The sequence below is a fragment of the Silene latifolia genome, chromosome 3, assembly GCF_048544455.1.
Source record: "Silene latifolia isolate original U9 population chromosome 3, ASM4854445v1, whole genome shotgun sequence".
NCBI classification, from domain to species: domain Eukaryota; kingdom Viridiplantae; phylum Streptophyta; class Magnoliopsida; order Caryophyllales; family Caryophyllaceae; genus Silene; species Silene latifolia.
In genome coordinates, this window is record NC_133528.1 from 33,229,203 (window position 1) to 33,253,109 (window position 23,907).

Sequence of the window (23,907 nt, forward strand, 5' to 3'; positions counted from 1 at the left end):
AATCAAGTCATCGGGGTTGAAGGTGTGGTCACCTCCACTACCGCCGGTACCCATGAGACCTCTCGTAAAGTCTCCACTCATCATCATCACGCCACCGCCACCTCCCGTTGAAGGATCCCCCATAAAAATGCCACTAGATCCCGAAGCACCCACGTCACTAGCAAAATAAGGGCGGACGCCCCCCACCCACTGGGTGTCATGCCCTTCCAGTCGATACTCGGGCCTAGGGGGAAAAATGGGGGCGGAGAAGTAGTCCGGTTGGAGGTTAAGACCCCCGTGAATCATCTTCCCGTCCTTACTAGAGTAGTTTCCGTCGGGCCAAGTAAAGTAGGAAGGGTGTGGGGCATCAAAGGGGACGTAATCCCGTCTACAAAAGTCGTAGATCGGGTAGGAACCAGTGGATTGATCATAGTAGATGTGGTCTAACTTCCGCCCCAACACATCCCTCTCACTCGCGGCCTTAGCCGTAGCAATGTCCATCCTCTCCATCCACTCGGTAAGGGAAAGTGGTAAGGGAGGGTAGGAAGGTTGACCCGTGGAGGACCCCTCACCGGGTTAGAATTGCCATGGTGGGGGTTGGTGGGTTTGCGGCATAGTATAACGGAGTGAGGAAGGAGTGACCGATCGACTATCCCTCGAATAAACACGTGGAGGGTTAGGCGGAGGTTGATCAGTGGGTGGTTCCTCTTCAATTTGGAGGAAGTAGTCATCTTTCTCTTGTTCAATTTTGATTGCCGTGACATTGGGGAGTGGGATTGAATTCTTGTAATTTATTTGCCAATACTCACGGTTGTCAAGGGGGTTCACCTTAAGCCACTCAAGCTTGGTGGCCAAGTAATGCTTAGTCAAATAGGTGTCCCCGGGTATCCAATTCATGGTGGAAAGGTCCACCGGATGGTCCAATGATCGAGCAATTCGGGTGATGATGCCACCCACATGGATTGGGACTTTTTGCCCCGGAGAATTGGCAATTTTTGACAAATGAATATCAAGGTGGTGAGCCACATTAATCTTGAAGGCGGTGGGTTTTGTAAACAAATAGGACCCCAAAATTTCCAATTCATTAGTCCTAAATACCCACGACTCATCCACCGCAAGAACAGTGCATCCCATAAATATGTGCCAAACCCGAATGACGGGGTTGTGGCAACTAATTGCGGCTCTTTTTACCCCAACGACATCCTCTAGACCAGAAATGGCCTTCCAAACTCGGGAATAATGAAATGTAGCGGGAGGGTTATGTGATGCGGCATTTTTTAACCCTAAGATATGAGCCAACCGGCTCAAAGAAATTGTGTGGTCCCGGTTCATTAGACGAAAACTAAGGGTAGCCACCAAATTTGTCTGACGGTGCTTGCTAATTCTTAAGCTACTCAAAAATTCCCATGTAAGTCGAGGGTAAGTGTATTCATGCATGTGGTACATTCCCCTCATTCCTACCCCGGTAAAAAGAGCTTCCGTCTCCCTAGCTAACCCGAGGGCCGATAAAGACGGATGATGTAAAAACTTTGTGGGGGTTAGGGGACGATTTTTAAAGAGAATAAACTTACCCTTTTGAGTTTGGGTGGCAAATTCCACCGATGGAAAATCTGGGTCGGGGTTGGTGTCGTTGGTGGCACGCTCGATTAGCTCCGCTTGAGCCCGTGCAACATCAGCTCTTGTTCTCCTTCCCGACATATTGAAGATTAGAGGGGATTTTGTGAGGTTTGATTGAAGATTGTTTGAGATTAGAGGGAGTTAGGGTGATTTTTGAAGGAAAATGAAGGAGAAATGAGGGAGAAAGAAGAAGGAGATGTAATGAAATGAAAGGAAAAAAAAGGGTCGTCGTGGTTTAATTTTAGATCTGATGATGTGTTCTACCGGTCTACCGGCTGAGCACACCCCCCCCCCCCCCTTTTTATTTTGAATTTTCTCTCAATTCTAATTGTCCTCGCTACCGGCGGACTAACCGGCTGCCGGTCCATCGGCAGAGCACTCCCCCAAATTCAATTTTCCATGTCCTGACCTTTTGACTTGTGTGTCCTGCCGGTGAGCCGGCTGCCGGCCTACCGGCAGAAAACTCCTCTTACTCAATTACTCAATTCTTTATGTGTGTTCAGCCGGTGGGCCGGCCTGCCGACAGAACACACTCTTGATCTGCAATCGTCAAATTTCTTCAAGTGTTCAGCGATATCATGTGTTCCCTGCCGGTGAGCCGGCTGCTGGCCTACCGGCAGAACACATGCCCTCTTCAATTTTTCTTCAAGTAAATTTGGGCTCGGTACCGGTAGAGGCACCGGCTGTCGGCCTACCGGCAGAACCCAACATTCAGCTCTTTTTCAACAGTTTTCTTTCAACTTGTTCAATTTTCATTAACTCGGAAATCGAGATTTTTTGTTTGACCTTGGGACTCGTGTTTTCCACAATCACTACAAAAAAAAGGTTTCGATGCGACAGACACATTGCGACGGAAGATTAATCCGTAGCAAATTTAAACCTGCGACGGATCCTGCGACGGGCCACAGAATATGCGATGGACTTGCGACGGACTTTCTGTTGCAGCAAATTTTCCCAAACGCCAAATTTTCTGACATGGCGGGAAGGGCTGCGACGGAATTTCCGTCGCTATATTAAAATAATAATAAATTCTGCGACGGAAATTCCGTCGCTGCATTAAAATAATATTTTCCCTGCGACGGAATTTCTGTCGTAGGCTTTTTTTAATATCCACTTGTACAGGTCACAACACGCTGGAAAAATATTATTATTTTATTCCTACGACGGAAAGTCCGTCGCAAGTTTTATTAATATTTTATTTTTGCGACGGAAATTCCTTCGCAGGATTTCTTTATACGGCAGCAGTGAAACCCGTCTCCCTCATTATCACTCTTCAATTATTTTACCCAAAAATTCCTAAAACCCGTCTCCCTCATATCCCACCACCACCACTCCCACCACCACCACTCCTACCACCACCCTACTCCGCAAATCACTCCTCCTATTTATCCTTTCTCCTTTCCTTTTTCCCCTTTCTTCTTCTTTCCTCTTTCTTCTCCTTTCCCCTTTCCTTTTTTTCTGCCGCCATTTCCGCCGCCTGCCGCCGCCGTTCCTCCCTCCCCTTCTCTCCTTCTCTTAACTAATATAAGGTTTGTTTAATTTATTTTATTATTTTGATAAATTAAAGTTTATGGTTATTGTTTTAATTAATTATGATTAGTTTAGGATGCTTAGTATTATTAGGATAGTTTAGTTTTGTTGAAAGCCAATTTAAGATGTTTAGTATTATTAGGATAGTTTAGTTTAGTTGAAAGCCAATTTAGGATGTTTAGTATTATTAGGATAGTTTAATTTAGTTAAAAGCCAATTTAGGATGTTTAAATCAATTTTATAATGCTTAGTTTAATTAAGTTTAGGATTGTTAAAATAAATTAGTTTAATTAATATCCAATTTAGAATGTTTAGGATTATTAGGGTAGTTTAATTTAGTTAAAAGTCAATTTAGGATGTTTAAACCAATTTTAGGATGCGTAGTTTAATTAAGTTTAGGATTATTAAAATGATTTAGTTTAATTAAAAGACAATTAGGATATTTAGGATTATTAGGGTAGTTAATTTAGTTTAGTTAAAAGCCAATTTATGATGTTTAAACCAATTTTAGGATGCTTACTCTACTTTTGCTTAGTTTTATAAGGTTTATTAGTAATTATTAAATTTGTTTTGATAAGTTGTGTACATTTGTGTCATGTGTATTTTTTTTACAAATATTAATTCATCTTATGCTTGTGTTGTGATTGTTAATATATTTTTGACCTAGTACCCGTTCAGGGATTACACATTAGGTGTAATTCTTGAATAGTCCCCGTTTTGAAATTTGTCTTTGAATCTTTTATGCCATTTAGGTGGTAAATACTCAATTTTTTTCTTGATTGTTATGAGACAAAATTTGGTTGACATTTCTTTTAATGTTCTCCGAATACATATGTACAGTGAGAATTCATTCTAAATAATGTATTTGGAGAATTGTAAGGAAGTGCTGCCGAATTTTTGTCTCATTACAATCAAGAAAAAAATTGGGTATTTATTAATGGTATGAAAGATTCAAAGATGGGTTTAGGTTGGAGAGATAAGGACCCCAATACAGAAAATATTTTTTTGCAGGTTGTGGTTGTGGTTGTGGTTGTGGTTGTGGTTGTGGTTGTGGTTGTGGTTGTTGTTGTTGTTGTTGTTGTTGTTGTTGTTGTTGTTGTTGTTGTTGTTGTTGTTGTTGTTGTTGTTGTTGTTGTTGTTGTTGTTGTTGTTGTTGTTGTTGTTGTTGTTGTTGTTGTTGTTGTTGTTGTTGTTGTTGTTGTTGTTGTTGTTGTTGTTGTTGTTGTTGTTGTTGTTGTTGTTGTTGTTGTTGTTGTTGTTGTTGTTGTTGTTGTTGTTGTTGTTGTTGTTGTTGTTGTTGTTGTTGTTGTTGTTGTTGTTGTTGTTGTTGTTGTTGTTGTTGTTGTTGTTGTTGTTGTTGTTGTTGTTGTTGTTGTGGTTGTTGTTGTTGTTGTTGTTGTTGTTGTGGTTGTGGTCGTGGTCGTGGTCGTGGTCGTGGTCGTGGTCGTGGTCGTTGTCGTTGTCGTTGTCGTTGTCGTTGTCGTTGTCGTTGTCGTTGTCGTTGTCGTTGTCGTTGTCGTTGTCGTTGTCGTTGTCGTTGTCGTTGTCGTTGTCGTTGTCGTTGTCGTTGTCGTTGTCGTTGTCGTTGTCGTTGTCGTTGTCGTTGTCGTTGTCGTTGTCGTTGTCGTTGTCGTTGTCGTTGTCGTTGTTGTTGTTGTTGTTGTTGTTGTTGTTGTTGTTGTTTTATGAAAGATTCAAAGATAGGTTTATGAATGCTCTTACCATTTTTATTAATAATTTTTATTTACTAATATATATGTAAATTTGCAATGAAGAGATTAGAACAAAACTGGATGTATCAAAGGTTGGATTCCAATAAAAAATTAAGGAAGGAATTCGTAATAGGGGTTAATAAATTCATTGATTATGTTAAGCAACAAGACGAATTCATTAGAATTAAAGAAATTAGGTGTCCATGTAGTAAGTGCAAAAATAAAAAGTATTTAGTTGAACAAGAAGTACGAAAACACCTTTGGTCTAAAGGGTTTTTGTGACAACTATTATGGTTGGGTGTGTCACGGAGAGAAATTCCCCGTTGAGGAAGAGGAAATGGCAATGCCCTCTGACAATCCTTATAGGGATATGGTAGAGGATGCGTTGCGCGATAGCATTGATCAAATTAGGGAAGAAGCTCTTAATGCCGAGGTGATTGATGAATCTCCAAATCCCTATATATTAGCCTTTTTTCAAATGTTAAAACGTGTCGAGCAACCTGTCTACGAGGGATGTCGACACTCATTGCTACAGTCGGCTGCAAGGCTTGTCACTCTGAAATGTAAATTCAACTTAGCCCATAAATATGTAGATGGTTTCACGTCACTCATGGGAGACCTTCTTCCTCAAGATCATATTTTGATACGTAACTTCTATGAAACCAAAAATGTTCTCAAAGCTCTTCAACTTCCTCATGAAAAGATAGATGCATGTTTTAATGGATGTATGCTTTTTTGGATGGACGACGCTCTTCTTGACAAGTGTAGAAAATGTGGTAGAGCTAGGTACAAAAGTGTAAATAATGCAAATGGCAAAAGGGTCCCCGAAAATTTCTTAAATTATTTCCCAATAGGGCCACGTTTGCAACGAATTTATGCCACAAAAAACCTCGCGGAACAAATGCGTTGGCATTATGAAAACCTCCGAGTTAGTGGGACAATGTCTCATCCAAGTGACAGTGAGGCTTGGAAACATTTTGATCATCTTCATCCTTCTTTTGCATCTGAGCCTCGAAATGTTAGACTTGGACTTTGCACCGATGGTTTCTCGGCTTTTGGGCCATTCGGGAACTTGTATTCATGCTGGCCGGTGATGCTTACACCTTACAATTTACCACCCTGGCTATGCATGAAAAGACAATTTATGTTCTTAACATTAATTATTCCTGGACCAAAGAGTCCCAAACAAAACCTTGGCGTCTATTTACAGCCTCTAATTCACGAGTTGAAACAATTGTGGGACACGGGATTGTTTACATATGACGTGTCTAGGAAACAAAACTTCGACTTAAGAGCCGCACTCCTATGGACGATCAACGACTTTTCTGCTTATGGCATGTTATCTGGTTGGTCAACTGCTGGTGAGAATGCATGTCCATGTTGTACGAAAAAAGAGACTAAATCGATTTGGCTTCAGCATAGCAGAAAATGGCGTTGGATTGATTGTCATAGACAATATTTAGACACTGATCATACTTTTCGCAAGGATAAGGTCCACTTTTGAAAAGGAAGAATAGAGAACGATGTTGCTGGAACGAGGTTATCGGGCGAACAAGTGTGAGAATGTGTGAAAGATTTACCAAAAATCGTGGATGCATCTGACCATGAATTGAGAACGGTTAAAGCGAAACGAATTGGGTGGTGGAAACAAAGTATTTTTTGGGAGCTTCCATATTGGAGCACACTACTAATTCGACATAACTTTGATGTCATGCATATTGAGAAATTTTTTTTCGAACAACTAATTCACACGGTGATGGATAGAAAAGACAAGACAACCTTGAACCCAAATGCACAAAAAGACATGTTACAACTTTGTTCAAGGTCGCGAAAGATGGATTGATCGTTTTGAAAAAAAGAGCGAGAAGAAAGTGTTGTGTGATTGGATATGTAATTTAAAGTTTCCAGGACGGCTATGCTTGATTTGAGAAGATGTGTCGATATGAATGAGTTGAAGCTACATGGCTTGAAAAGCCATGACTGTCATGTGTTTATGGAGAGTTTACTGCCGGTTGCTTTAAGGCACCTTCTCCCTAAAAATGAGTGGAATGCCATAACTGAGATTAGTCAATTTTTCAGAGACTTGTGCACTTCATCAGTACAAATTGAATAAATAACAAGTCTCGAGAAAAATATTGCCGAGATAATCTGCAAATTGGAAAAAATACTTCCACCTTCATTTTTTAACTCAATGGAACATCTGCCAATTCATTTGCCATATGAAGTGAAAGTGGGTGGTCCTGTGCAATATAGGTGGATGTATCCTTTTGAGAGGTAATATCAATATCTTTTACGAAGCCTTTTAAGGTTATTACTTAATGTCATTCATTCTTAACCAATTTTTTTGTAGGTTCTTGAATCATTTGAAACAAAAAATTGGAAATAAAGCTCGTGTTCAAGGGTCATTATGCAACGCATATTTGCTTGAAGAAATAGCAAATTTTTGTTCTTTTTACTTTGAAGAACATATAGACACGAAGGCAAAAGACCTTGACATAGGTCAGAAAAAGCCGAAGTATTCTACCTTGCCCGAGCTATTTCAAGATCATGAGGGCACTACTTCTGGAAAATGTCGTGAAAGATTTTTGAAAAATAACGAATATGAACGTGCACACCTCTATGTTTTATCTAATTGTGATTCTGATGAGTTGAAACGTATGGAAAGGTAGGTGAAAAAAATTTTAATTTTAAATGTTGTTTCAATAGTAAAACATGCAAAAATTAATTCAAAACTTATTTCGGCATTTTTGAATAGGTTGTTTGAGAATTACATCAAAAGAGAATATCCCGAGGTTTCTATGGCCGAGGATATTTGGAACAAATTTGAAACAAAATTCCCTGACTGGCTTAGAGGTCAAGTAAGTAAATAATATATATTTTATAATGTTTATTTAAATTATATTATTATTTGGTAAATAACTGGTTCATTATCATTAATACTAGGTAAATAATTTAAAAATCCAGTTGTAGTTGCCTTAGCAAATGGATCTTCAAGAAAAGTAAGAACTTGGAAGCGTTATTCCATCAATGGTTACAAATTTCGAGCTTTCATAGATGGGAAAGATTTGGAAAAGTCGACAATTAACAATGGAGTGTGTGTGTGAGTTCGACTGAAGGAGCTGACTACTATGGAACCCTAAATGAAGTTGTTGAGTTGTCTTATACTGGCGAGAAAAACCCTTACAATGTTATTTTATTCAAATGTAATTGGATAGATAACTCAGAAAGAGGAATGCAAGTACATAAGGAATATAAACTTGTGGATGTTAATCGGAGAAAAAAATTTCCAAAATATGACCCATTTGTGTTAGCATATCAAGTGGAACAATTTTGCTATGCTCCTTATCCAACTATCAAAAGAGAGAAAGATCAGTGGTCAGCAGTATTTAAAATAAAGGCAAGATCACAAGTTGATGCTCCTACTGATAAATCTATCTTTCAAGAAGATGTTAATAATGGTGATACAACATTGACAATAATTGAAATAGAAGATGAGAATGAAAATGTGGAGGAGGAACAAGAAGAAATGCAAGGAGATGAAATGCAAGTGCAGAATGATGATATGCAAGAGGAGGAAGATGAGGAAGAGTTAGGGGAGGAGGCTTTGAAGAAGTATTTAGAAGAAGATGATGATGAGGATTTTTTAGATTCTCTTTTTAAAGGCAACGAAAACACTAATTTAAGTGATGATGATGATGATGATGATGATGATGATGATGACTAGGATTTATATTAGTTGTAGATGTTTTGTATCCTTTCATTCAATCTTATTACTTTGTTGGTACTATTAGTTGTAGATGCCGTATGGCTTAATTTAATGAAATCTAGTTTGTTTTCATTCAATCTTACTTTTTATTCAATCTTATTTTTTTACTTTGTTGCTATTATTTGATTACTTGACCGAGAGGGAGGGAGTAATATTTAATTTCTTACTTTGTTGCTATTATATGATTATTTGATTTCTTACTTTGCCAATTTCTTATTTTGTTGCTATTATTTGATTATTTGATTTCTTACTTTGCCAATTTCTTACTTTGCCAATTTCTTACTTTGTTGCTATTATTTAATTTTTTATTTTGTTGCTACTATTTGATTTCTAACAATGTTGAAGAATTTAGTTGGTTTCTATGGCGACGAGGAGACGAAGACATGGTAGTAATAGTAATGCAGGAAACCGAGGACATGAAAACGAGAATGAAGAAATACCAGCAGGTCATCAACAAGAACAACAAAATGTGCCAATTGACAAAATTCATCTCGATTCTCTTGAGCAAGATGGCGTTTGGTAAGTATGTTATTTTTTCGTAATTAATTATTTTTATAACGATTTATTTATATATATATATATATATATATATATATATATATATATATATATATATATATATATATATATATATATATTATATTGTCATTTTTTTTTTCAGGTTCAGTCATGAATCCGTTGTGAACTTGATATCGAATAATATTGGATGCAACTACAAAGAAAATGCTCCTAATTGGAAATCGGCGTCACCTACTATAAAGAAGGATTGGTGGAATTGGTTTGAGGTATTAGCAATTGTAATTTAATTTAATATTAGGTATTTATTCATTTATTTTATATTTATTTACAATGAAGTTTATTTTCTAACTTTATTGTTTATTGAACATTGGCGTGTTAGTTACGATCCCCGCGACAAGGCAAGGGTTAAGAAGGCTTGGGAAGATACCATGATGACCCGTGTACGGCAAATGATTTATCGAGATTATCACAAGGAAGATCATGAAAAGCCGGATTTGATTAGTGTTGAGTTGCACCGTAGATTGAAGAATAGACCACTTGAAGAACCTACTTTCACGGAAAGATCGGAGCAGAATTCGGCTAACCGTAAGTCGGGATGTGACGAGAAGGGGAAGGCGTTGGGTACTCAACTAATGGGTCGAAAAAACACATTGCAATATATGGACTCAATGGTAATTTCTCCACTTCCTTTTTTAATTTATTACCTTTTTTTTCTTTAACTTTATTTAAAGTTAGTAATTATATTTAACAAGTATCAAAATTGTAGGTTGATAAATATGGGAAAGGAGAAATTCCGTCCGCTTTGCAGTTGTTGGAGAAGACAAGGAAGCATAGCACAAAAGGATGGTTATCCAAAAAAGGCAGACAACTCTTCATAAGTTACTATAATTATTTAAATTTTAACTCATTTTTTCAATCATGATTATTTAGTAGATGATATCTAATCTTTCGTTTTTTAATGATATAGGGTAAGATCATCTCAAAGAAAACTCAGCTTCAGAGTCAAGGGGTCGAGAACATCGATGATAATGAGATTTATATTGAAGAACATGGAGGATTTGATAAAAAAAGGAAGAGTACTTGGCACGGGAAATGCAGCACCACAAATTTGGGAGCACCACCGCCGCTCGACTGGTAACGTCTTTTCTACTCCTCATACTCCGGGTTTTGTTGGTAGAGTCGCAAAAGAGAATGTCCGACTTAAGAAAGTCGAGGCCGAACAATCTCAAAGGATTGCGGCAATAGAGGTGTTCTTGAGCCAACAAGGTTTTACTACTCAAATTTGTAACCCCAGAGGTGTATCTTAAGCTAGAAATGACTTTGATGATGATGGTGGCGACAATGCTAGGCCTACTCCTACTCCCGTGTATTGATTAGTAGTTGTTAGTTGATTAGTAGTTATCACTCCTACTCCCGGTTTATGGACTTATTTAGCTTTCTTTGTTGAACAGTTATTGTACTAAACTTATGTAAACCTTTTATTTTAAGTTAATGCGAAAACGTTGTTTGGAAATCTCGTCTTGAACGAGTTGTGAATTTGTCAATTGCTGGATTTTCTGTATGTTTGCAGGAAACCGGGAGTATATGTAATTGCTTTCTAAGCAATTAGGGAGCTGTAAAAACGCTGTAAACCCCCTGGTTCATTTTTCCCTGCGACGGAATTTGCGACGGATTTTCCGTCGCAAATTTTGACTAATGGGTTGACTGAGGGGGACACGTGGCCTTACATGAATAGTGTACTGCGACGGAATTTCCGTCGCAAATTTTGACTTTCTGGTTGCCATTTGTGCCTACGTGGCCTTACATGAACAGTGTACTGCGACGGAAATTCCGTCGCAAATTTTGACTTTCTGGTTGACCCTTGTGCCTACGTGGCTTCCATGAACAGTGAACTGCGATGGAAATTCCGTCGCGAGTCCATGTTTTGCGACGGGTATATGCGATGCTTTGATCCGTCGCAGATTTTACTTTGCAACGGAATTTCCGTCGCAAAACGAAATTTTGCGACGAAATAAAGCGACGGGAGAATCTTGTCGCAATTCCGTCACAAGTTCTATATTTGCGACGGGATTTCCTTATTTGCGACGGATTTTTCCGTCGCTATGGAAGCTTTTCTTTGTAGTGAATTACGCCGACGCATCATGTCGGGATTTCGGGTCAAACGAAAATAAGGCTTGTTTTCTTCAAAGGTGCCCTCCGTCACCAATCCAAAGTTGACAAAATATGGTTCCAAAACTCTCATTGTCTACCTAAAATGCATGTTATATACAAATTCCATGGGTTGCCTCCCATGTAGCGCCCTTGTTTTATGTCGTAGGCTCGATGAAGTCATGAATTACAATCAAGTATGGAGAAGGTAGGTATCGATGGAGCTTATATTCTTCATGATGGGTGCTCCGGCAATGTAATGCTTAAACCTTTGTCCATTTACCTTGAAAGCTTGGTCTCCATCGGATATTTCAATCGACCCATGGGGAAAAACTCGGACCACGGTGAAAGGTCCCGACCATTTTGACTTTAGCTTTCCCGAAAATAGCTTGAACCTTGAGTTAAATAGGAGAACCAAGTCTCCCACCTTGAATTCCCTCCTTAAAATAGCCTTGTCATGGAACTTCTTCGTCTTCTCCTTGTAAATCCTTGAACTCTCATATGCATCGAGGCGAAATTCCTCCAACTCATTCATGTCAAGAAGCCTTTTCTCTCCCGCTTTCTTCATGTCAAAATTCAAGAATTTTATCCCCCAAAAGGCACGGTGCTCCAATTCAACGGGGAGATGACAAGGCTTACCGTAAATCAACCTAAAAGGCGAAGTGCCAATTGGAGTCTTGTAGGCGGTACGGTACGCCCATAGAGCATCATCTAGCTTCATTGACCAATCTTTTTGCGACTTTGCTACGGTTTTCTCAAGAATAGACTTAATTTACTGGTTGGAGACTTCGGCTTGCCCATTGGCTTGGGGGTGATAAGCAAGACTTCTTCTATGTTGAACCCCATGTTTCTTGAGCAAAGCTTCAAAGGTCTTCTCATGAAAGTGCAAACCTCTATCACTTATGAGCACCCTTGGTACTCCAAATCTTGGGAAAATAGTATTCTTCAAGAACTTTCCAACCGACTTGGCATCACATGTCTTGGTAGGAATAGCCTCTACCCACTTACTCACATAGTCTACCACCACAAGTATGTACTCGTATCCATAGGAGGAGGGATATGGGCCTTGATAATCAATCCCCCATACATCAAATAATTCAACCTCTAGGATGTAGTTCATTGGCATCTCATGCCTCCTTGAGATATTACCGCTTCGTTGGCACTTGTCACACCCCTAGACGTAAGTTGCCACATCATGAAATATGGTAGGCCAATAGAAACCGCATTGGAGCACCCTAGCGGCGGTTTTTCGTGAACTTCCATGCCCTCCACTTGGCATGTCATGGCAATGAGAGATTATCGGCTTCACCTCTTCACTTGGAATGCATCTTCTAATTATCCCATCCGCACAAGATTTGTAGAGGCAAGGTTCATCCCAAAAATATTGCTTTAGATCATGAAAAAATTTCTTCCTCTTATGGGAGTCATAGTCATGTGGGAGACCCCGTATACCAAGTAGTTGACAAAATCCGCGTACCAAGGGACATCCATTAGAGCAAGAGCGAACAATTGATCATCCGGCAAGGAATCATCAATTGGTAGCCCATCCTTTACATTTTCGTGGAATAGCCTAGAGAGATGGTCGGCTACTACGTTCTCCATACCTTTCTTGTCTCTAATTTCAATATCAAACTCTTGAAGCAAAAGTATCCACCGGATCAAGCGTGGTTTTGATTCTTTCTTGATTAGCAAGTGCCTCAATGCCATATGATCGGTATGTACTATTACTTTAGAGCCTACCAAGTAAGAACGGAACTTGTTCATAGCATAGATAACCGCCAAAAGCTCCTTTTCGGTGGTTGTGTAGTTTGCTTGAGCTTCATCCAAGGTTTTGCTTGCATAGTAGATGGCGTGAAGCTTGCCATTCTTCCTTTGTCCAAGCACCGCTCCCACCGCTACATCGCTAGCATCACACATCAGCTCAAAAGGTTCTCCCCAAGTGGGAGGTTGCATAATTGGAGCGGTGATGAGAGCTTCTTTCAACCTATTAAAAGCATTCAAATATTCATTAGTAAACTCAAAGGGCACACCTTTGCCAAGTAACAATGTTAAAGGCTAGGCAATCAAAGAAAAATCCTTGATAAATCTCCGGTAAAAACCGGCATGCCCAAGAAAACTCCTAACTCCTTTGACATTTGTGGGAGGGGGTAAAGTTTTAATCACTTCAATCTTGGCTTGATCAACTTCTAAGCTTTTACTTGACACAACATGACCCAAAACAACCCCGGATGTAACCATGAAGTGACATTTCTCCCAATTCAAGACTAGACCGGTTTCTTGACACCTTTTCAAGACCTTACTCAAATTAGCTAGACATCCATCAAATGAGGTGCCTACAACGGAAAAATCGTCCATAAACACCTCCATTATATTCTAAACATATTCGGAAAATATAGCTAGCATGCATATTTGAAATGTGGTCGGCGCATTGCATAGCCCAAAGGGCATTCGCCTATAAGCAAAGGTGCCAAACGGGCACGTGAAAGTGGTCTTTTCTTGGTCATTAGGGTGAATCGGGATTTGGAAGAACCCCAAAAACCCATCAAGGTAGCAAAAATGAGAGTGTTTGGCAAGTCTTTCCAACATTTGGTCAAGGAAAGGGAGGGGGAAATGGTCTTTCCTAGTCGCCTTGTTAAGGCGTCTATAGTCTATACACATTCTCCACCCGGTTGTGATTCTTGTCGGGATGAGCTCATTCTTGTCATTGGTTACTACCGTAACCCCGCCCTTATTTGGCACAACATGCACCGGGCTCACCCATGCACTATCGGAGATAGAGTAAATGATACTTGCATCATAGAGCTTCAACACCTCCTTCCTAACCACTTCTTTCATTGCGGGGTTAAGGCGGCGTTGAGGCTCAATGGAAGATGCACCCTCATCCTCCAAATGAATGCGGTGAGTTCAAAAAGAAGGACTAATCCCCTTGATATCATCAATTGAGTACCCAATAACATCCTTATATTTTCTCACAACATCAAGTAACTTTTGAAGTTCGGTGTCATTGAGTGCACTATTGACAATAATAGGGTAAGTGTCATTAGGGCCAAGGAAAGCATGTTTAAGAGTAGAGGGAAGAGGTTTCGACTCCACTTGAGGAGGCATGGATCTCTCCTCCTTTTTACCATCTCCTCTCAAGCTCTCAAATTCCTTATCCGGGTCTTCTTCAATTGTTGCTTCCATGGCCAAAGCATAATCCCGGTGCTCCTTGCAATCTTTTACCTTGCCCTCAAGGAATCCTTGCAAACCCTTGTCTTCATCAAATTTCTTCATGTCAACCCATTCCTCTACCATGTCAATCATGTAACAAGACTTTTCTTCCGAAGGCTCCTTCATGGCCTTGTTCAAGGAGAATTCTACCTTTTCTTCACCCACTTGAAGAGAAAGCTTTCCATTCTTCACATCAATCATGGCACCCCCCGTAGCAAGGCAAGGGCGCCCCAATATGATGGGAATATTTGAGTCCTCGGGAATGTCCATTACATAGAAGTCACAAGGGAATTCAAGTTTACCCACTTTGAGTGGGACATCCTCCACAAGACCGATTGGGTATCTTACCGACCTATCCGCAAGTTGGAGAGAAACCCTTGTTGGTGAAAGCTCATATCCCTTCAACGTCTTGAAAATTTTGAGGGGCATAAGACTAATGCTTGCCCCTAAATCACACAAGGCTCTCTCAATATGCACGGTCCCAATTTTGCAAGGTATGGAAAAGCTCCCCGGGCCCTCAAGCTTTTGAGGAGCCTCATTCATAAGAATTGCGCTACATTCCTTGGATAAGTTCACCGTTGTTGTTGGACTCAAGGAATTTTTGTTTGAAATTAGCTCCTTCAAGAATTTTCCATAGCTTGGTATCTCCTTGACGACATCAATGAAGGGCATGGTGATGTTGATTCCCTTCATCATGTCCATGAACTTTCCATATTTTTGTTCAAGTTTTGCTCTTGCCAACCTTTGTGGAAAAGGAATTGGTGGCACATAAGTCCTCACAACTTGTTGTTTTGGTTCTTCGACAATTTTTGTTGGTTGATCAATTACTTTTGGAGTCTCCACAACAATTTCCACATGTTCATCTTCAACCCCTTTTTCTTCAACTATCTTTGGAGGTTCAACCACGATTTGAGGTTCAACCATATCACCCGGTCTACTACTCTTCCTCTTCTTGACAAATGCTCGGTCCTCCAAATCTCTACCACTCCTCAAGTGAATAACATTTATGGTTTTCGGATTCTCCTCGGTTTTACCCGGAAATTTTCCATGAGAGGCTTGTAGTTGGCTCATTTTGGAAGACAATTGGGAGATTTGATTGTCCATCATCCGTTGAGAAGCTTGCATTTGGGTTCTAAGTTGGTTGATGGATGAGGTTGTCTCTTCTTGTTTTTGAGTGGAATGGTTGATGAATTGTGTTTGAGAACTCATTAATTGCTCTATCATGATCTCCACATTTGACTTTGGTTGGGTGGATTGTTGAAACGGTTGGGAATTTTGTTGGAAATGTGGGTTGCTTGGTGGATTGAGTGGTTGAAATTGTTGTCTTGGTTGGAAGGATCTTCCTTGGAAGCCCGGTGGACCTTGGTTGAATGTTGTGTTTGGTTTTTGAGATTGAAAGTTTTGTGTGAATTGTGGTTTTTGTTGGAAGGTGGGATTTTGGACATTTTGTGAACCATAGGAAAATTTTGGGTGGGCTCTCATTCCGGGATGATATTGGTTGTTGTTAAATGCTTGCTTTGCCGGACTAGACTCCCATACTCCGTTCACTTGCTCCATGCAATTGCCCTCTCCTACCATCAAAGGACACTCATTTGGGGGGTGTCCTTGGTCTCCACAAATCTCACAGCTATAAACTTGGTTCCTCATAGAAGAAGAGTTGCTAGATGTGTTGCTTGAACTCATCAAGGCAACTTGTTGCTTGAGCTCTTCAATTAACCCTTTAACCTCAACATTGTTGGCCGATTCAACCGTTGACTTTCCCTTCCTATTGTGCCTATCATTATTCCAATGAAAGGTACGAGAAGCCATCTCCTCAATAAGTTCTTTGGCCGTCTTGTGATCGATTTTATCTAACGCCCCCTTTCCTGAGCCGGAATCTAGGTTGATCTTCATTTCATTGTTCAACCCTTCATAAAAGTTGTTGATTAGCTCATCATCCCCAATCCCGTGGTGAGGACATAGCTTTTGGAGGCCCTTGTACCTCTCCCATGCTTTGTAAAGGGTCTCATCTTCTTGTTGGGTGAAGCCTTGGAGCTCACTTTTGATTCTTGCGGTTCGTTGTGGTGGGAAATACTTGTTTAAGAAAGCCTTGGAGACGTCATCCCAAGTCCAAAGAGAATCGGGTTCACAACTTTTAAGCCACTCCTTGGCACTTCCCCTCAAGGAGTAAGGGAAGAGCCTAAGGCGGACGACATCTTCCGACACTCCGTTAGCTTTAAACATGTCACAACTATCCAAGAACTCGTTGAGATGTTCATTGGGGTTTTCGGTGGCTCCCCCGCCGAATTGATTCCCTTGGACTAGTTGTAGCAAGGTGGCCTTCACATCAAAGTTGTTAGCTTGAATGGGTGGCTTAACAATACTTGGATTCACAACCTTTTTCGGAGCTAAATTATCCCGCATAGGAACCGCGGCCATTGTCACTTCTTCCGGAATTCCAAAGGGATTCTCAAAAGACTCAAAGGTACTCGGTTCTTCTCGAATGTCTTCCACTACTAGATTTTCTTGGGAAGTTGGTGTTTCTATAAATTTCTTCTACGGAGTGAATTTAGCGTTCTTGCGGTAGCTTCAATCTCGTGGTCAATCGGATAAATTGGTTGGCCTCTTCGATTTCTCCTACTCATGCAATAAGTCCTACACACTCAAGAGAAGGATTAGTAACACAAAAGACTTAGTCTAAACTAGAACGAAAACAATTAATATCTAGCCGAACTCCCCAACAACGGCGCAAAAAACTTGATGGTTATCAAATAATACCTCGCAAGTGCACGATTTATCGTTGTGCAAAATTGAGGGTCGATCCCACAAGGAGCTAGGAAGACTACTAATCGTTTTAACTCTATTGTTTAGCTAAGTCGACAATAAAGGATGAGATTGTTATACTAAAGCTACCTAAGACAAAATGAAATACAAACTAAATAAGAAATAGGTAAATGAGCAAGAAGAAAGGATAAGTTGTAAATCAAATGATTTAAAAGCCTAAGACTCGGTTCTCCCGCAACAATTCATAACTTCACATAATTAATTCCCTAGGCTAATCATAAGGGTAGCAAGGTGAGGCGGAGATGGCTCTAATTCGCCTAAGACTCCCATCTCGGGTTCGAAATAGGACACTAGCACTACCCACCAACCCCCCTCTCGGGTTCGAAGGACGGAATCCCTAACTCAACTCCCAACAACCCCAAAATCGTGCACATTTCCAAGGAGGTCAATAATTTGGTCAAGGTCATTAAGTACTCATCGTAATCCGGGTTATCCCACTCCTCCTCTCGGAGGTCGATTTCAAACACTAGTCTAGAGGTACCCTCCTTGGTTCTCCCTTTCGGTCTCAACCTAGGTTAGCAATAGGGTCGAATCCCGGGTATCCAATTTACAACCTAACCAACTCTCGTTGGTGGACAAGGGTCACAAGTCGACACTACCCAAAATCAATCCATAAACCATATCATTCCTCTAAACTACCCTCACCAATTTCCCCAAATAACTAGCCTTTATGAGATTCAATGAGTGAAGTTACTCATGTCGGGTCAAACCGAGTCCTAGTGGAAGACTACTCACTAATCATGTTTCTAAAAGCAAAAGAAACAACAAAGATGGAATCTTTAAGCATAAACATGATGGGAGAATGAATTCTACTACTAATCATGCAATAATCCGACACAAATTATGAAGAAAGACAATTTAATCTAATAATGATGAGGATTAAACTAAAAGACACAACCTTTAACACAAGTAACTCAAAGATTTAATCTTTAACACAAAGAAATCAAAGACTCAATCTTTGGGTGTAAATAACAATGGTGAACAAAGAAAAGATGAACAAGAGAGAGAGAGAATAACAACAATCAAACAACAAGATTGGAATCCTAACATAAGCAATTAAACAAAACTTAAAAGAAAAGCAAATGTAAACAAATGAAATTAGGAAGAGAAATAATACCAACTCAATAGCAAGAAAGGAATTTGGATTGAAAAATAAGGAAGGAGGAACCTTCAATCTTCTTACAACCTAATTTCTACTACTAAGTATGATGTAATAATTGAAAAACTTGTTCTAATTAGGAAAAGATTAGCAATGTAATTAACAAGATTCAAACTTGGAAAAGGAAATTAATTTAGATCTAGGGTTGTGTGTACAAATGGTTAAGGGAGGGAGTATTTATAGTCTTTTATTGGATTTAGAAAAAAGAGAAGAAAAGCCCAAATCCGTCAGCCTGCTGCGTCCTGCCGGTGGACCGGCTACCGGTCCGCCTACCGGTAGCGAGGTCAAACAATTTTGAAGTTGGATTTTTGGGAAATAGCTGGCAAGTGTGTTCTGCCGGTGGACCGGCTGCCGGCCTGCCGACAGAACACAGTCTTCAACTTCTTCAAATTCTTCTTGTGTTGCGCTCTACCGGTTGGCCGGCTGCCGGTGTGTCTACCGGTAGTGAGGCCAAACTCTTAATTTCTTCTAATTCCAATATAGTTTGTGCTTGTGTGCTCTGTCGGTGGACCGGCTGTCGGCCTGCCGGCAGAACACAGCCTTCAGCTCCCTTCCTTCTTCTCTCGGCATTATCTGGGGGGTGTTCTGCCGGTGGTCAGACCGGCTGCCGGTCTGCCGGCAGAACACGCTTCTCAGCATTTTTCACCTCTTTTTCTTCTCAAGCTAACACGGGTTAGCTCCTTCACTCGGGTTTCATTCCGTCTTCCCTTTTTCAAGGCTAATCCCCTACAAAAGAGCACGGGGAGTCATAATATAGAGGTACATGGAATAAAGGGCAAAACATGACTGAGAGTGAGCTAAAAACGTGCCAAGGAGGTCGAAATGCATGGGAAACGGGAAGTGAAATGGCGTAAACTAATCGCATATCAGCTATCGCACACCTATGCAAAGATAATAATTATACCCAGACAACAAATGAATGTAGTACTTAGGGGTCGAACCCAAAGGAGACGGGAGTTATTAATTAATTGTTATGGATTGAATTTTACCTTGGTAGATTATCGATTGATTGATTGGGTTGAAGTGATAAAACAATAATAAATAAAATGTCTAGGGAGGTCGGGTCACACATGCCAATTACGTAAATATATGATTATGTTAAAGTCGGTAATAACAATATTGTCAATTGTTTAGGCTTAAAGACACCAACCTTACGATATTAGTGTCAACCATAGACCAGGTCCTAGAGAAACTCTCATCCATGACAAGGTCGTCCTACTACACATGCTTAGTCTAATTCGATTCCATGCCTCTCGACTTTTAGAACGAATGAACAAACTTAATCTACGATTACGACCAATAACCGAAGATTAAACGTGACGTTGCAAACATGTGATAGAAACAATTTATCAATATTAACTTAACCTCATTTTGACATTTACAATTTACTTAATCATGCATGGCTTCCCTTACTCCTTAGACAAATGCAACTACTCTAATATAGTGGAAATGTAAATTAAACTAATGATAAATGAAATGGCAAACATAACGAAAATATGAATAACAAATTACCTTGCAATTGGAAATGGAAATGGAAATGGAAGAACAATACTTGTAATATAAATAACTTGTAAATGTAAATTGTTTTATAACTTGTAATATAAATAAGAAATGTAAATAACATAAAGTAAATCTAAACTAAGCTAAACTAAGAGCTAATCTAAACTAACTACTAAATTTAGAGAGAATTTCTATGTAAAAGTGTGTAGAAAAGATGGTGCCAAAGGTGTCCCTCGAGGCCCCTATTTATCGGAGATCAGAAGGGAAACGTATGCATTTGATGGAGTATTGAACACACCCACGGACTTTTCAACCCCGATCGGGGTTGTGTGTTTCTCGCTTGTTTGTCTTCAATTGTGATTAATTATCAAATGGTATCCAATGCTTATGATTTAATGCTTATTTAATTAATCGATTAATCACACTTTGGCATCCCAAGCTCCTCAAAGCATTCAAACACTACTACACATACCTTGCATTGGTGACGCTTTTTCAGGCGTTTTTCGACGCTTTAAAGCGTCAATTTTTTTTTTATCGACACTTTATAAAAGCGTCAAATTTTGGGCCGTCGGTATTTTTTGACGCTTTTTTTAGTCAATAATTATGACGCTTTTTAGCGTCTTCATGGACTATTGACGCTTTTAATTGTCAACAAATTTGTCGCTTTTAAGCGTCTTCAGTGATTATTGACGGTTTTTATTGTCAATATATGTGACGCTTTTAAACGTCTTCATGGACTATTGACGCTTTTAATTGTTAACAAATTTGACGCTTTTAACCGTCGTCAGTGACCATTGATGGTTTTTTTTGTCAACAAATTTGACGCTTTTAAGCGTCTCCAGCGACTATTGATGCTTTTATGTGTCATTAGGCATCAACTATTTATATATTAACACTTTATTGTCACAATATAATTTCAGCTTATAGGTTTTTTAGATTTTAATTTCCTGATGAAATCGTAGAGATTACTTAAATAGACCTATAAGTACGTATTGGTACTACTAGCTATTACTAAATCATGAAAAAACATAATGCAATATATATATATAGAATGATGTAGTGAGTACGTACGTACCCACGTACTTTTATAAATAATCATATGTTTGATACATATATCGTCTCCGTCGTCACAAATACTGCTAGCATTGAAAATTAAACTAATATAAGCTAGTTCGTACTTTATAGTACGATAAAATCAAATACCAAAAGGGGTCCGGATGATAGTAAAATCCAACATAAAACTATCCAAAAAAATCGTAAATAATGCTAAGTAACTAGCTAGACAAGGACACTTGGTAGTTTGAACGTGGTAGGAGCTTCAATCATATAGGCGCAATGTCAAAGGGGCTTCAATCAACATATGAAGGCGCATCTTCACCATATGACAAATCTGAAACCTATAACGGGCAAAAATGCTACTTGATTGTTAGCCTTGATGATTGACACCACTAGATGGCCTGGTGATTCAACATTGATTCCTAGAGATTGGGTGAGTTAAAGCAAATGGACGAAGAATAGCTAATATTGTAAGTACCAAGCGCTTAAAGAGAGCCAATGAAACAATGCTTGTAGTTACTAAGGGAAATTACCAACTGCTGATCACTTGAAGAACTAGCGTCAGCGGTAATTACTTGACCCATGGCACTCCTGTACCGCTCGTAGTCATCTGCGTAAAACACGAAGTTCAATCCGTAGCGGATGCTCCATTTAGCTCTAATACTTAACTAGATGTGACAATAGTGTTGGGATTAGTTTCACATGTGGATTTGCATTGGATTGGGTACACTTTGTATATAATAATTGGGTACACTTTGTAGATATGGCGGTTTTCAAAAAAAAATTGGAGGGTTATTTATGGGTCCACGCTTTATAAAAGCATCAATAGAAAAATGCCATTTATGTAAGGGATTTGTAGTAGTGGTATTAAGATCATAAATCGTAAGCTTATAACTAATATGGTCATCTCCACTGCTGGTATCAAGTTCCAACAACCAGAACTTAAAGAATACTCAATGATAGAGCACTGAAGTTTGATAGACTATAAATATGAGCTGAAATTACCAACTATAAATAAACGGAAGAATAAGCAAATAAGAAAAACAACCAATAGTCAAGATGATTACATAATTTATACTTGGTATTTAGAAAAGTGAGTGACGTCCATGGGCTGGCGTGATTATGAAGATTTAATCAAGTTAGCTAAGTACACCTGCAAACCCATGCCAAAAAAAACTACTCATTATCTTAGTCATATATGATAATAATTTCAGAGGGCATGGTAAGAACCATGGACCACTACTAAACACTACTCCTATATGTATCCATAAGTAATCTCATCATCTCCTAGCTAACAAGATAAAATGCTAAACGTTTTATTTGCAGTATTATACTTTCAAGTATCGGCACAAACTATGCAATACATGCCATCATGCTGATAAAAACAGCAAACTTAACAAATCCTAATCGATTGCATTGTAAGAAAACATACTCATGATATATACTACTTATTTATTCCCTCCGTCTCAATCATTTGTTTACCTTTCATTAAAGTACCCTTCACAAATAATTAAAAAGGTAAACAAATGACGAGGACGAAGGGAGTAAATACAAGTTGGTGCAATTGGAGACCTAAGTATTTTCTTTGGAGTAAAAGTTTAAAATTAAGCATGCCACAAAATTAAATATTTCATAGACATTCACACCTATAGTCAAAACGATTATAAAGACTCATTCAAAATCTGGCAATACAACCTACAAGCACTGCAAACAAATGATGCTACTATAAAACTTAAATTTCTCGTTTTAGTGTTTTTCCAGAATTTAATCCTATTTATCAATCTTCATCAGACCCAAGTCTATTATATCAAAAATCCTACATGATTAAATCAAATCAATGTGAAAATTAATAATACTCATTTGCTAATAACTGGTACAAACAGACCATGTCAGGGTAATAAGTTAAATAATATAATCATAACCGAGACAAACACTCATTAGAATAGTAGCTTGAGAAAAATTAGAAATAAATTAAAAAATAAAGAAAAATACTTTGGCTGGAAGGAGGCAACAGATCTGAGGTAAGTTGAGAAATGATAGTTGTAGTATCATTACCTGTGTAACCCAAGATTCAACCCTTGATTTGGACCATTGTAACTTCATTTAGCTGAAATTGAAAAAAAAAAAAAAAAAAACAGAACCCACATTATTAGACAAAAAAGCTTGGATCTTATGGTAGGTAATACATGTGAAATCTATCAAATTTTAATTCGTAGAAAAGCATATCCCTTCGCCCAAATTAAATTACCTAATTAAATAGATGAGGAAGAAATTAGAGTGACATGAGAGAATCACAGAAAGTAGTATTGAATTTTGTGATGTTTCGACGATAAGGAGTTTTGAAACTAGGAATCATAGCGCAAAGAGATGGAGAAATGAACCTGAAATTGCATAATCCATGGACATATGAGAATCTCGAACGTTCCTTTTAAATTCTTTAGAAGATTAATTTGTTTGAGAGAAAGAGAGAAGAAGAAGAGGTGGATGTGAGTAAGGGTGGTTGGCGGTTTATGTCTGTCTATTAGGGTTTGGAAAGATTGTATTATGATTATAGCCTTTTTAAGCGCTAAGAAGCCCAATACCAAGTAGCTGCCCAATAAAAGACCTCGACGCTCTATTGAAGCGTAGATCAGGATGTGTCAATATTTAGAGGGATTTGTAGTAGTGAAAGTAGCATCCAATATTTAGCATCTTATGTTTGCATTTTGTGGACTTTGCATTTGGGCTTGACTTCCATTTGACTTTGTTGTGCATTTCTTCATTTAATCCATCACTTTTGCTTATGCAAGTCCATGCATTATCTTCATGCTAGTCCATACTTAATCTTCAACTTAGCTTGTTTCTAGTGACTTGCAAATGAGTAGGATTAAGCTCCTAAAAGCTTATAT

General features: G+C 39.0%; 2 protein-coding genes, 2 long non-coding RNA genes and 1 other non-coding gene across 5 annotated transcripts; 1 reads left to right on the forward strand and 4 right to left on the reverse strand.

Annotated features, from left to right (window-relative positions):
* Positions 1-11,464: 11,464 nt before the first annotated feature.
* On the reverse strand, positions 11,465-11,992 carry LOC141648924 (uncharacterized). Its single transcript, XM_074457631.1, has one exon. It carries the CDS (start codon positions 11,990-11,992, stop codon positions 11,465-11,467), a length of 528 nt encoding a protein of 175 aa, XP_074313732.1.
* Positions 11,993-12,043: 51 nt separating this feature from the next.
* LOC141648925 (uncharacterized) lies at positions 12,044-15,552 on the reverse strand. The gene is made up of 4 exons (XM_074457632.1): positions 14,755-15,552; positions 14,219-14,667; positions 12,724-13,255; positions 12,044-12,445 (listed from the first exon to the last, which is right to left on the reverse strand). Exons 1-4 carry the CDS (start codon positions 15,550-15,552, stop codon positions 12,044-12,046), a joined length of 2,181 nt encoding a protein of 726 aa, XP_074313733.1.
* Positions 15,553-16,423: 871 nt separating this feature from the next.
* On the forward strand, positions 16,424-16,530 carry LOC141650013 (small nucleolar RNA R71). Its single transcript, XR_012546078.1, has one exon. It is a non-coding gene; the product is annotated as a small nucleolar RNA R71 (small nucleolar RNA).
* Positions 16,531-21,006: 4,476 nt separating this feature from the next.
* LOC141646029 (uncharacterized) lies at positions 21,007-21,621 on the reverse strand. Its single transcript, XR_012545293.1, has 2 exons — positions 21,553-21,621; positions 21,007-21,360 (listed from the first exon to the last, which is right to left on the reverse strand). It is a non-coding gene; the product is annotated as an uncharacterized LOC141646029 (long non-coding RNA).
* A 179-nt stretch (positions 21,622-21,800) lies between these two features.
* On the reverse strand, positions 21,801-23,643 carry LOC141646030 (uncharacterized). Its single transcript, XR_012545294.1, has 3 exons — positions 23,401-23,643; positions 23,075-23,126; positions 21,801-22,172 (listed from the first exon to the last, which is right to left on the reverse strand). It is a non-coding gene; the product is annotated as an uncharacterized LOC141646030 (long non-coding RNA).
* Between the last annotated feature and the right edge of the window lie 264 nt (positions 23,644-23,907).